Source organism: Sinocyclocheilus anshuiensis, unplaced genomic scaffold, assembly GCF_001515605.1.
Source record: "Sinocyclocheilus anshuiensis isolate Anshui unplaced genomic scaffold, SAMN03320099.WGS_v1.1 scaffold1, whole genome shotgun sequence".
Taxonomy (NCBI): Eukaryota; Metazoa; Chordata; class Actinopteri; order Cypriniformes; family Cyprinidae; genus Sinocyclocheilus; species Sinocyclocheilus anshuiensis.
Genome location: NW_015539843.1, coordinates 1,044,028 through 1,058,301, shown reverse-complemented (window position 1 = coordinate 1,058,301; position 14,274 = coordinate 1,044,028). Strand labels below are relative to the sequence as shown.

The window sequence follows — 14,274 nt, the reverse complement described above, 5'->3', positions numbered from 1 at the left end:
TGCTCTCGCAGTGGGAGCATGACGTCTCAGTGAGCGCGGCTTCTGCATGGGATTTCCCCAGACATCGCACGCATTCACTGTGCCCGTCATCAGCGTGCAGTGGTGTACTGCACGAGCCACAGCCGTGGCGCAACATTTGCAACAACGTCGCAGGAAATTTGCTCAGAAATTTGCTCTTTTTTGTTACCACAAGCAGGAAAGTGTCAACACAGGCGCTCTGCAGACGGCTCGTGAGCGAAGCGCTGACCGGGGCTGCCTTTGAGAGCGACGCGGGAACAGAGCTGCTTGAAGCGGCGATCTGATCCGGTGCTGCAAGGCGGCGCGCTGATCAGTGCTGCTTGAGAGCGGCGAGCTGCGAGCGGCGTGCTGTGGGCAGCGAGCTGCAAGCGGTGAGCAGAGGCGGTGAGCTGATCTTGCTGCTGCAGAACAACGGCTGGATCAGCTTGCCGGCGAAGGCTTCAAATCTCGTAGACTCAGCGAAGAGCAGTAGATGTCATCGCTGAAGGAGAAAGAATCAGTGATCCTATCCCGAGCACCTGCTTATATAGCCAGATGCCCCGCCCATTTTGGCGGGCTCGGGCACGCTGCTTCGCCATAGGCTCGCGCAGCTCTGCTGCGCCGTCATTAGTTCATTTCTGAAACAATGGCAGTGCAGATGCACTGCTGTGATTGAAAAAAAGACTTCAGTAAATCGGAGAAAAGGAGTTTCCCGTAGCGTCTAGCGATGCAGTAAGAAGTGAAGTATCGAAAGGGAACATTGTTTTGCTAACTGTGTTTACTATGGTAAATGTGCTGAAGTTACGTTTGTTCTCATGCGTATCATGTGGCTTTACAGTTTTGATTTGCTAAGTAGCAAAGCATGGCCAAAGCCAGGTAAAGTACTTATTTACTGTGTTTGCAAGTACTTCTTAGAAGAATCAGTCGATCAACAGAAGAGAACAGCAGCTTGAAAGTGTTTTGTTTATTTTCTCATTAGATTTTAGCAGTTGTCGATGCTAAGAAACATTGTTTTGCTTACTGTGTTTACCGACAAGGCACTTGAGTATTGCTTTTCTCCCTTTCTTTACTTTTTGTACACCTTGTTCTCTTATACTTATTTTAGTCAATTTTACTCACTATGTGCTGTCAAATCTCTAATACTGCTACTAACACTCGTAAGTCACACTCTGATTGGGAGGGGTGGAGGTACTGGTCTACTTATCTCAAATGAATGCAAATTTGATCCTTTACCATCTCTTACTGGCAACAGTTTTTTTTAATCACACGCAATTACTATTACCCACCCTGTTAAAATCCACTTAGTAGGTGTTTATCGTCCCCCAGGTCAACTGGGTAACTTAATGGAGGAGTTGGATATGTTACTCTCAAACTTCCCTGAGGACAGTACTCCTCTGGTACTACTCGGTGACTTCAACATCCACCTTGTCCTCCTTGTCCAAGCTCTTGTTCTCTCCAGACTGGACTGTTGTCATGCGCTCTTGGCGGGCCTTCCAGCATGTACTATCAAGCCTCTGCAACTCATCCAGAATGTAGCAGTGAGAGTGGTGTTCAAAGAGCCGAAGAAAGTCCACGTCACACCTCTCTTCATCAGTTTGCACTGGCTTCCAACAGCTGCTCGCATCAAATTCAAGGTACTGATGTTTGCCTACAAGACAACCACTGGCTCTTCACCAACACACCTAAACTCACTAGTTCAGACTTTTGCGCCCTCCAGAAGCTTGCATTCTGCAAGTGAACAAAACGTTGTGGTGATATCCCAAAGAGGCACAAGTCACTCTCACTGACCTTTTCCTGGACTGTTCCCAGCTGGTGTAATGACCTGCCTATCTCAATTCCAGCAGCTGAGTCTTTAACCATTTAAAAAAAAAACATCTAAAGACACATTTTCTTTTGTCAGCACCTGACCAATTAATACTAGCACTTAACTATTCTATTCTATTCTATTAGTTTTTTTTTCTAATTTATAAAAACAAAACCTTGCTATGTGTACTGTGCTGGACTAACTGAGACTTGTCACATTACTTGTATATTGTTGCTCTCTTGTTGGTCTGATTGCTTCTATTGTAAGTCGCTTTGCATAAAAGCGTCTGATAAATGATTAAATGTAAATGTAAATGTAAGCCCTGTTTGCTATAACATCAGTCAGCGTTCTGAGATGCACACTTAGGACTGCGCATGCACACTGGCAGGTCTAGCCTGAATTACTGAAATAAATGAACTTTTCCACGACATTCTAATTTATTGAGATGCACCTGTACGCTTTTTTAACACTATTTGAGCAAAAGAAACAACATTAATGAGACAGTTGTCAGATTTCATTGGTGATTTCAAATATGAAATTTAATCGTAAGCTTGGCAAACAGTTTTGGAGAATTTGATGTTTCCCCATTCAAAGAAATAGGAGCCGCACTTGCATGCCTGAGAGGCATTCAAAGATGGCCGCCACGTGAAATGACTTGCCTTAAATGGACTTTGCAAAATTATGTTCCTAGAACATTTTGTTAACGTTCCCATTAAGTTATGAAAACATTATTTCCGAATGTTCTCTGAATGTTCAAACCGTCTTTTAAATGTCCAAAAAACGTTTTTTTTCTTGGTTATTTAAATATTAAAGGAACATTCCATTTGATCATTTTGCAAACATTATGGGAAAGTTACATTTGAATGTTTTCTGAATGTTCTGAAACAAGTAGTAGCATTTAAAAAATGTTAGATGTACGTAAAACGTACAGTCAGCAGGACTGTTTGACTACTTTACAGATCATTTGGTCTAAAATGTACAACCATTTTGCTACTTAAAAATCCATTAAAAATAATTAATCATAAAAATTACAGTATAAACAATAAGAAAAATATGATCTCAGTGAATCTACCATATGCAATTCCATTTATACCTTCACAAATATAATTGAAGTCATATGGCCTCATATTAAAATCTAAAGGCCTGTTCACACCAAGAACAATGTCTATATTAGTGTAAATGCTCAAGCTGTTTAAAGTCAGGTGGTTTTGCCTTTAATAAAACATGATAACTTGCATTGAATATTGCAGAGACTAACACTAAATAAGACAAGTGGCATTGAGGCAGTATGTGAATATTAGAACTTAGTAAACAAATCATATCAGTAGTCATGCTGCTTATTCAGTCTCTGGAAATTAAATATGCCATGAACTGCTCAGAATGAAACTCCAAATATAGAACGAGTTTTGCTAAAAAAATAAAAAAAACTCGTTCTCCTGTGGAAACTATTACATAAGATGGATAATACCAGGACTAGGATTTGGGCTAAAAAACAAATGCATTAATTTGTTGTGTCATATTGACATAAATAGGGCATGGTTAGGGGCAGTCAACTCAAGCTCAACATGCTTTATGAAAGCTAGAGAATAGACTCTCAAAAAGAGAGGGAAGACATGTAATGTCATTTAACTGATTTGGTTGATTCTGGTTCTTTTATTTTATTCTTTTTTCTTTTTGCCACTGTATAAGCACTATAAAAAATCGTTCTTTTAAGAACTGCTCATTGAAAGGTTTCTTGGGGAACCAAAAATGGTTCTTTTATGGCATTGCTATAAAAACCCCTTTTTGGAGTGTATATTGTTAAGTTCTTGACAAAATGATAACATAAATATATACTTTTTCATTAAACATATGTATGAGTATTTATGTTATTTTTTTCCAGAGGCATATGAGGAGGGGAATCAACTAAAATCCAGATCTTTCTTGTTCTGAGACAAATTAAGCCCTGAGAGAAGACAGAAAATGAGGGGAAGAAGAAAGAGGAATGAAACCAGAAACCAGATTCGAACTCATGTCAACCTAACACAATGTACATACATTTCTGATGCTCCTTGCCAAGGCCCAAAGCCACTGACCTCCAGTGACATTTGAACGGGATGAGATACTGACAGTGAATGAGGCTATTGAGATTGACTCAAACAGTGTTGAATCAGTGAGGTCATGGGGCCTCCTGTGGCTTTAAATACTCAAGCCCTGTATGAGGCCCCAGTGTCATTCATTATCCAGTTCATCATGTATTCCTCTGCTCAGACAATGCCATCCCTCACAGCTCTGACCGCAGCTGCGGCCAGTGAGAGATGATGTGAGGCCAATTTCCACTGCAATGGATTCAAGCCATGAGGCGAGGATGGATGGGGATTGTGGAGACGGATGGGAAGGCTGGCTTATTCTTAGATGGCCCAGTACAGTTAAAGCACTGGATTAAGCTGACTGTGACATTCATGTTTAATAACGCCAATCCAAACAGCAATCTGTGATTCAAGATGGGCAAACTGATAAAAATGGAACAGGAACATACACACACAAATGCATAGGCTACACTGTAAAATATTATTGTGATTTTCCAGAATAGTCCTGGCTACTAGTTGCTGTATTTTCACAGTATATTTTTACAGACCAGGAAATGAGTGAGCATTTCTGTCCCAAACAGTATAATTTCCAGGGAATGTATGAACTTATAAAACATTTTATTTGAATGCAATAAACCATATATTAATATGAAATATTATTATGTTTGAATACTATCTGTTTGAATATCTTTCAAAATTGTATTTTTGCAAGGGAACACTAATCACCACAATGGTTGTATATATTTTTTTTCCAACAAAATTTTACAGACATTTATGATATATAAAATCCTGACCATTTTTTACACTATAGTTAATGTTTATACATATAGTTGGCAGCACTACTGGTTTTCGTGGCAGTGTGAAACAGTAAATCCTGCGATTCATCGATCCTAAACACGAAGCAGTCATCCGAAGGAAGAGATGCCTTTTCGCCTACATTATCGCTCTTTCTATTTCACATAAACACACACCCACGTAAACACCTCCACAGACGTGCCTCCACACAGAGCAAAGAAGAGATTTATGTCCATCCTTTGCAATCACACAAACAGTGATTGTACGACTGCTTGCATACATCTGATGCAGCAGTGTATTATTACCAAATAACCTAATGCTAAACATTTATGCCACACAAGAACAAATCTGTCCACTTAAAATTCCTCATTAATGTTGCTTCATATCTCCAGTTAACTTATACCTCTGATCTCTCCTTCAAAGTGCTCTCATACCGCTTCAAAGTCAAAAATCAGCAGGGAAACATGCAGTATAGATGATTCCCAGATTGAGCACTTGAACTACGCATCCACTTATTTAAAGTAACAACAGGAACAGCGTCTTCTGTCCTATAAGTAATGTGTGCATGTGTGTCCTTGCGTGATTGTTTATTTTCAATTGTTCGTGGGAATATTCGTATAATTGGTTTCCATTAATGCTCCAGTGATTATTTGGTTATGCATGTGTTCAATGAACCTATCAATCATTGCTAAATGCACATTACTACCAAAGGCCATGTTAACAAGACCAGATTGTCTTAGAATTTGAAAGACATTAATGTGTATCAAATTGAATGAATCGTTTTCTTTGAAATGCACTATTCTGGCATATCAACTGTTCACACTATGTGGCTATTTTTACTACATTACCAAGAATCACAGATAACTGCTTGTCTACCCACATCTTCCAGCACAGCCATGGATTAAGCATTGGGATGCTTCACGGTATCTGAAGACTAAAAGCAAATTCATGTTCGATGCCACTTCTGTAATTTGCATATAATATGCATGACCCTTTTTGAATGATCAGGCTTCTGTTCCTTTGGTGTATCAGCACCAAATGTTGAACTAAATGCATTTAATATAAAAATAAATTTTTATGATTCCAAAACTAAATAAAATAAATTAAAATGGCCATTGAAAATGTCAAATTAATAAATTTTTTGATACTTGGTATATTAGAAACCTGTGAAAGCCTGTTCCCGACACAAGATAAAAGAGTATCACAATTTGAACTTTTTTCTTGCAATATTTAGTTTATATCTTAGAATTTTCTTGCAATTATGAGATTTAAACTCTTAATTTTCTGAAAAAAAAATGTCAAAACTGTGAGATATAAACTTATAATTCTGAGAAAAAAAATCTGAATTGTGAAATATATACTCAGAATTGCGACGTGTAACATTGGAATTGTAAAATCGGAATAACAAGAAAAAAGTCAGAAAAAAAGAATTGTGAAACCTTTACAATCAATGTAATGATTTTGAAACACTGGCAGCCCTAATGAGAAAATGTTGAAATATATATATATATATATATATATATATACTATGGGGCCGTTGAATGCTTGAATCTGATTGGCTGACGAAAGTTCTAAGGTGTGCAATTATTTTCAGGGAAACGCACGATGAACGTAGTTCCAGGCAGGTCTTGACCATGTATACATGTCCGTATCACTTCGCCAAATGATTTCTGTTATTTCAAAGGTCCTTACAGCCTAAAACAGCAAAATAACCAAAACCCACAACGACACTGGACAAGCAAAGAAAACAATAGGATAAAAACGACAGATTATTTCCATGTTTTTGCCACAAAATTACGTTTTATTATGTACAGAAAGCACATACTCTATTTCTCTCGCTCTCTCTTTCTTAAAGACGCACACACATACAGTAGCTTACAGATACTTGCACACATGGAAACACACATGTGCTAACGTAGTTACCGCTACTCTGACGATTTTATCAATAAAATAATTTAGCAACTTAAAAGCTACATGACATTTTTCACAAGCGAGGTAACGGTGGCGCTGTATTAGTAGAGACGCTGTTGCCGAACACTGTTGAGAGACGCACAGACTCACAGAGGTCATTCATATGCTTAATCTCTCTCTCTCTCTCTCTCTCTCTCTCGCTCTCTCTCTCTCTCTCTCTAATAACTTCATTATTAACTGCATTGCTATCAATGGCTCAAGCCTCCATTGCTAGGTCTAAAATGACGTTTTGGAATTAGCAACGCAGGCATTGGAAGAGAGGCGTTAGAAATTAATCCTACACACAAGAGCATTTTAAGGAGAAAAAGCATTTTCCAAGGAAGAATGCCTTGGAAATATATCATCTGATCGATGTCTTGAGGTGTTAAATTACTGTGGAGCACTGGGATCGCTAGACGAGGGCTTCATGAACTCATTTTTGTGAAAACCTAAAATTCGAACAAAATTGACATTTTTTACTTGTTTTGCCTGTAGCTTATAATTAGCCCATGCACATTCTGAATCATTTTGCCAGCACAAGGTGTAAAGAGTAGCTGAAAACCATACTTGAGTAAAAGTACAGATACCTTACATTGAAAATTACTCCATTACAAGTTACAAGTCTCCAATTCCAAAACAACTTGAGTACAAGTCTTAGAGTATCTGATTTTAACAGTACTTAAGTATTTTACTTATACTAAATATAGGCTCAAAGATGCTATATATATATATATATATATATATATATATATACTGTATATATAACGTGTAGTTTTTGTTATAATCTGTGTTTAATCCAAACCTTCTCATTCTACAGAGGCCTGATTTCTTGACAGGCATTGACAGAGTAATCCAGCAATGGTCCACTGGTAAGTGGTAGTGGATAAGCTTGTGTTAATAAAACGGTTGGCTGTTAAATCACTGAGAAACACAGTAAAAGTGATGTACTAATGTTCGGTTCAGCCTAATTGAACACTGTCTTGTCAATGTATATTACAGTGAAAATTACTCCACTACACGTTACAAGTCACCAATTCCAAAACAACTTGAGTAAAAGTCTTAGTATCTGATTTTAACAGTACTTAAGTATTTTACTTATACTAAATATAGGCTCAAAGATGCATTAGTCAAACAGACATGCCTGTGAAAAACAAGAAAAAGTTGATTTGTGAGGAGAGCAATCATGTTAATTTTCTAAAACCAAAATAAAACTGAACACCTCAAAATTGAACAAAAAAACAAAAACAATATCCTTCAAAAAGGTCTCTTCAGTATTACGGATAAATACAATAATGTTAAGCAAAATTAAAAAGTCAAAGCCTTCTTGCACTAGATGTGCTGGTTTCGGCCTCGCAGTCATGTCCTCATCTCATATATATAAAACACCTGTGATTCACAACTACTTGCTAACAAACTCGCTTTCACGTAAAGTAGCCTTGTTGACAAGTTTGGGTGAGTAAGGGCAAAACAAACAAGATATAGTACATTTAATGCCCTGTAGTTGGCGATAACATTTCTTTTGTACCAGAAATAAACGGTTGCAGAAAAAGCTAGGTGCCATGCAAAATGTAATGTGTAATGCAACACTCATTACAAATGTAGTGGAGTAAAGATTACAGATACTTTGTACAAAATATAGTGAAGTAGAGAGTAAAAGTTTCTAAAAGCTTTGATACTCAGTAAAACTACAGCTTATCCAAAAAGATAGTCAAGTACAGTAATTAATTACATTTACTCTACACCTCTGCCTAATAGAAGGTTCTTAAAATGTCTGCAATTACTTTCCTGGCAAAGTCTCAAGGCAGTAATAGAATATGGTGGATGCAAAGAGCAGGCTTTAATTTCAAAGGTATGCTTAAGCAAACATCAAATATAAACTTTACATTCAATTTAACAAGTACTTCAAATGTAGTGTGTGTTAAATGGGTGTTGTAGTGGTTAAGGTCCAGAGCAGTTAACTGGAAGGTTGCTGGTTCAGCAAAGAGTGAGCCATGAGCCAACACCACCGTACCCTTGAGCACAATGCACATTACTACTAAAGCCCCTGAGCAAAGCACTTAAAGAAAACAGTTCATCCAACAAGACCTTCCACACCCATATGACTTTCTTTCTTCCTTAAAACCTATGAGGGCACTTTTGGGCACAATCTTTTTAATATCATGAAAGTGAATGTCTCTAAAGTACATTTACTCCAAATCTTACAAAGTCAATACAGCTGTTTTATGTGAAGAACAGAGGTTAATATTTTATAATACTTTTATTGTTATTTTGTGTCCATTTGAAGCTTGAAAGAATGGTATCTGGAGCTGTCAGGCTTCAAAAAGAAAACAAAAGCACCAAATATAAAAAAAGAACACAAATTGTATAATTGTATAAGCCATCTTATGAAGCCAAACGATGAAATGAATTTTTGTATAAGATTTTCAGTGAATAATGACTTCACGGTAACACTTAAGATACTTATAATATATAAGACTTATAATAAATAATATCAAATATGGCAGACAAGTTGTATGCACTACACTGTAAAATGATTTTTCAGCATAAATAAAACATTCGATTACATTTTACAAGAAAATACTATTTCAGGTTTTCTGCTTCAAAATTTCATGTTTAATTCAATGTGTTCAACTTACCCTTTCTTTGTAATTGTTTATGAAATTTACTAGCAATTACTGAGAGAAAATTGATCATTTTCAGCGTACTTTTATAATACATTAAAAATGTAAATGTAAACTTGTAAGATGTTTCTGTCACTTTTATGTCTTTTTTTAAGCTTAAAATCATCTGTCCCCATTCATTGTAATTGCATGTAAAAACGCGACCAGCACATTATTAAAAATGCCTCTTTTTGTGTTCTACAGAAGAAAGGAAGTCATTCAGATTTGGAATGACATTAAGAAGAGGAAATTATGACAGAAAATTCATTTTTGGATTAACTATCCCTATAACCCCAGATCCAAGGGAATTTCCCCTGCATTAAGTTTGTGGTTGCTGTTCCATGGAGATATTGTCAGAAAGCCATGGTTATAAATAAAGATCCAAAAGTTACAGATTTATGGAAACTGTACCTTATTATGTTACGGTCTTCTTAGAATGAATCACTTGTTTTGTAGCTATGGTAAGTGGTTTTAGATAAAAAGCATCTGGTAAATGAATAAATGTCAGTTTAATTCAGGACTGTCATGAAACGCACTGACTCGCCTACCTGCAGTGCACATCCAGGCGGCAGGTGTTGCGCAGCTGAAGACAGTTGGGTTTGGTCTTGTCCTGATAGGAACAGGAGGGTACAATGGTCTGTCTCCTCCTCTCAGCACAGGCCTGGTCCTTACAGGAGCAGAAGAGCAACCCGTAGCTGTGTTGTGTGTCAACACGCTCAAAGAACAGACGCAAGGCCTTATGGCAGCGCTTTCTGTTGCAGCTGTCCTGCGACTGAGGCTGTGAGGGTTGCTGGCCCTGTGTCTGCGCACGGGTGCAGGTGGAAATGTAGTTGGAACGCTGACGCTTGCAGTTTTCATTCAGGTTGCAGGCTTTGGTGGCGTCCAGACAGGGGTTGCATGGGCGGCTGGGATCTGAGCAGTGTGGCTGGCCTTTACTTGTGCCAGACTGTATGCCTATGAGAGGAGAGCAGGAAAAGATAAGTGAAATTGAACGCAAGGGTGTTTGTGAGAATGATATAAAGAGAGCGAGAGGGGAATTGAGAGTGGGTGTGCATAAGAAAAAAGAGACCATGAGTTGCACTGTCCTACATACACTCCTTGTCAGATGAATAGGACAACTCCAGCAGAACAATTAACTCTTAGATCTGTCAGTGTCCCGATTGGGACGCTTTCAGAACACACACACACACAGATGTTGGTACACATATAATAATTATGGAAACTTTCCATAGGCATCCTTTTTTTTTTTATACTGAGCGAATTATAATTTCTATCCCCAAACCATAACCCCACCCTAAAAAAAAAAAAAGTGTTCATTTAGTAATTTGAAGCTGAATTTTCAGCAGCCATTACTCTAGTCTTCAGTGCCACATGATCCATCGGAAATCAGTCTATAATTATGATTTTGGCTCAGTTGTTATCAATTATTATTAGTGCTCAATTATTAATGGTTCTTATTATTATCAATGATGAAACCCATTTTTGCTGTGAACGTATTTATTTATTTATTTACTTTCCCAAACTTTATATATGTATATCATGATTTCCACAAAAAAATTATTAAGCAGCAAAAACTGTTTTCAACATTAAAATAAATGAATCACTTAATTTTTAAAATATATAAAAATAGAAAACAGTTCTTTTAAACCATAATACTATTTCACAATATTACAGTTTTTTACTGTATTCTCATAAAATAAATGTAGAAGTCAAGCATTGATTTTTCAACCCGAAACTTTTGTTTGTATAAAAACATAATATTGCACTCAAAATGTGCAATTTCCGCTGTGGATAATCCCATGTAATCCCGACCTTTTGCTGAACAAGGTCCTGACAAAAGAATGGCTATGAATCATTAGCTGTACCCTTGCTAAAACTGAAAAATGTTTAAATGTATTATCTAAAACCCTACTGAAACCTTAGCATTACTGATCCCTCAAGTGGTGTGTATATATACTGTAATAGTGTACAGTACAAACGACTGATAAGTACATTCAAGATAAAGAAAGAGTGTGAAAAGGGAAACAAGGGCATGAGTCCAGCTGTGCGACGTCTGCAAGTGTTGTGTTGAAGGCAGCTGAATGAAGCGTTCAGGGGATTGGGGAACTATCAGCTGGAGACTGTGGGGAAGTTCCGGACCTCTAAAAGTGTATGAAGGTCGGCACTGATATGTTGCCCTAATGGCGTCTCCAGCCTTGACTGCAGCTCTGGTGATTGGAGAGAGAGAGGGAGTGAGAGAAACTAATAAAACCCAGTGGGTGTTGGTATAACTTTGAGAACAGATGGTTTATCAGACCCCTTGTGGAGAGTAAAAGATGAATTTCATTCCGAATGGGTTTTTGTTACTTATGAATAAAGTGCTAATGATCTAAATGTTGAAACTGTTTACTCTAAATGAGTGGAAATATAATATTTATGTAAATAAAAAGGCAGTAGGCATATAAATTACCTTGTGTTATGGCAGCAAAGGACTCAAAGAAACAGGGATTTTCATGAAGTCCTTTGAAGATATTTTGAGACTGATTGATATTAATAACTATCTTGATGTTTGTAGGGAGTTATCTTGGTTTCAGAGAAGACATCGTTGCTCAGAGGTCATGTTTTTACAAAGTAATGATTAATAACGCATGTTCAGAAGCCTGTCATTAATAAGACATGGAAATGTTTACATCAACCACATCCTTCCTCATTAAAGACAGGCCTCATCTGTGTTACAGATTTATATACTTTATGTAGAGATGAGATCTGCACTTGTGATTTTACCCTCAGCATGCCTGCTAGATGCAAATAAAAGGATCTTTCAGACATTTTATCATGAAACAACACAGATTGCCTCCGAGCTCAAGTATCACTATAGTTAAATACAGGGGGGACTCCTGCATGCAATCATACAATTCAGAGCAAGTGAAATCAATGCATGAAGCCTCCCTTTCTGTTAACCTCACTCCCTGAGCTTTTTTAAGCTTAAAAATATTCACTCCCCAAGGACCAAAAACCATAGATGTACATCTACTGATTCTCTCTGAATTTGAAATAAATTTGAAACTGCACCAAATCTTTTGAAAATACAACTACACCAAATCTTTTTTATTCAATAAATAAATGTAACACATTTATCTAATATAAAAGTATATATTATGTATGTGTGTGTGTGTGTGTGTGTGTGTGTGATATTTATGAATAATTCTTAATATATTGCTATTATTATTATTCTATGTGTGTGTGTGTGTGTGCATACTGTACAGTAATTAATAAGTAATAATGCATATAATAATAATAATGCAATTAATAATGCATATTAATATTGTTTTGTTTAGATGTATTTTCCCCCCAGAAGACAAGATAATAAAAATATCAACTAAGAACATTATTTTGCAGTGCAATCTATGGCTATTTAGACTGAGATGACATAACTTCGTAAAGGTATCTTGTAATTGGTGCAATCCTGTGTTTCCATAATAATAATAATAATAATAATAATAACACTCTAAAAGTTCTTTCCCTCAGTCGACAAAAGCCATTTGCAATGATCTGAATGCATGGCAGGCAAAGGTTACCCGGATCTAAAAATACTGTGTGGTTTTAGAGTGTCTCTAAATTTGATTCAGTAGTCCTCAAGCTCTCTTGTTGTGTGTGTGTGTGTGTTTGTGTGTGTGTGTTTGCGAGAGAGCAATTTTAGTTGTGTCTCACAGTGGAGGAAGAAGCCGTAAATGAGGTATGAAATTGGTTGTTGAGAATGTACATTAAAAAAACGTCCAGTGTCTGGAGGTCAGAGGACGCTGCAGCACAGACTGCGCTCTGCATGCACAAGCATTTGCTTGGTTAAAGAAGGGATAGGAACTAAACAGAAGCAAACAGGACAAAATATTGGGAGATGTTCAGATATCCTGCAATATTTTATAGACAGAGGTTTGCAGCTGTCCAAAAGTTCACAAGAATAGTGGTGCAACTGTACAGTGAATTCAAATAAAAGGTTTCTTACATTCAAATCATGGCGACACACTGAATTTTATTTGAGAGAAATATAGAGCCATAAACCTGTTCTGGACATCTGCGGAAGACCATTTGGGCCACAAAAATAAAGGAAATAAAAATAAAAAGGATTTACCGTTTTTTCCTTTCTTTTTTTCCCTCTTAGCAAGAATGCTGAATTGAGCACAGCCTGTAGAACAAATTATGACCAAAACTACCCTGCTGGTAGCTCACAGTTCACAATTTATGTCTGATAACCAGTATAATTTGATGAACTAATTTGAGTTTGTAAAGCATGCGGGTTTAATGTGCAAATACTCGCATACAGTACCTACTAAACTGGTGTAGGATTTACTTTTACACTATTTTCACTCAAAAATTGCAAGTACATTTCACAAATAACTATAAAGAAATGACAAGTGGCACATCAAATGTGACATTTTGAAGTAGAAAGCCTGAAATAGTATTTTATTGTGACACGTATTCTAATAATTTTGGTTTTATTTACAACTTTACTCTAATAATCTTTGTTTTATTTACAACTTTGAAAAATATTTTTTACAGTGTATAATAATCACTCACAGGCATATAATGTGAATAATATGCCGATTTGTGTAACGTATGGCTGAAGGGACAGCAGGTTCAGTCTGGGTCATTCACAGCTTTTGGCACTGCCTGTGTTGATTGCAATTAGGAGAAGTGCCACAATTTAGATGTAATCTCCTCTGAGGTGCGTGAGCTCGTTAGAAAGTCTTTAGCTTCTGCTGTTGCTGCGAGGAGAATGGGAAGCCTTTCTTTACTTCTCATTACTCATTTTCTCCTTCTATTATAATACTTATTGGGAGATAGAGGAAGAGGGAGAAGCAGCGATAGAAAGAAAGATTCAAACTTTTTCAGTCTGCTATACAGAATGGGTCCCTGAAATTCACTTATAATATTAGTAAAAACAATTATATAACAGAAACCTCATAATATGCTTTTTATTACCATTTTCTACCCTCCTTTTGACCTTTTGACCCTTTGAGGA

The 14,274-nt window shown here is 36.9% G+C and overlaps 1 protein-coding gene across 1 annotated transcript in view; it reads right to left on the bottom strand.

The window, feature by feature from the left end:
• The window catches only part of LOC107684516 (GDNF family receptor alpha-2-like), a 49,801-nt gene that overhangs the window by 30,950 nt on the left and 4,577 nt on the right, over nt 1-14,274 (bottom strand). The window contains exon 2 of the mRNA XM_016480789.1: nt 9,824-10,229. Within this exon, the coding sequence (XP_016336275.1) occupies nt 9,824-10,229 (406 nt within the window). The remainder of the gene's footprint in view (nt 1-9,823; nt 10,230-14,274) is intronic.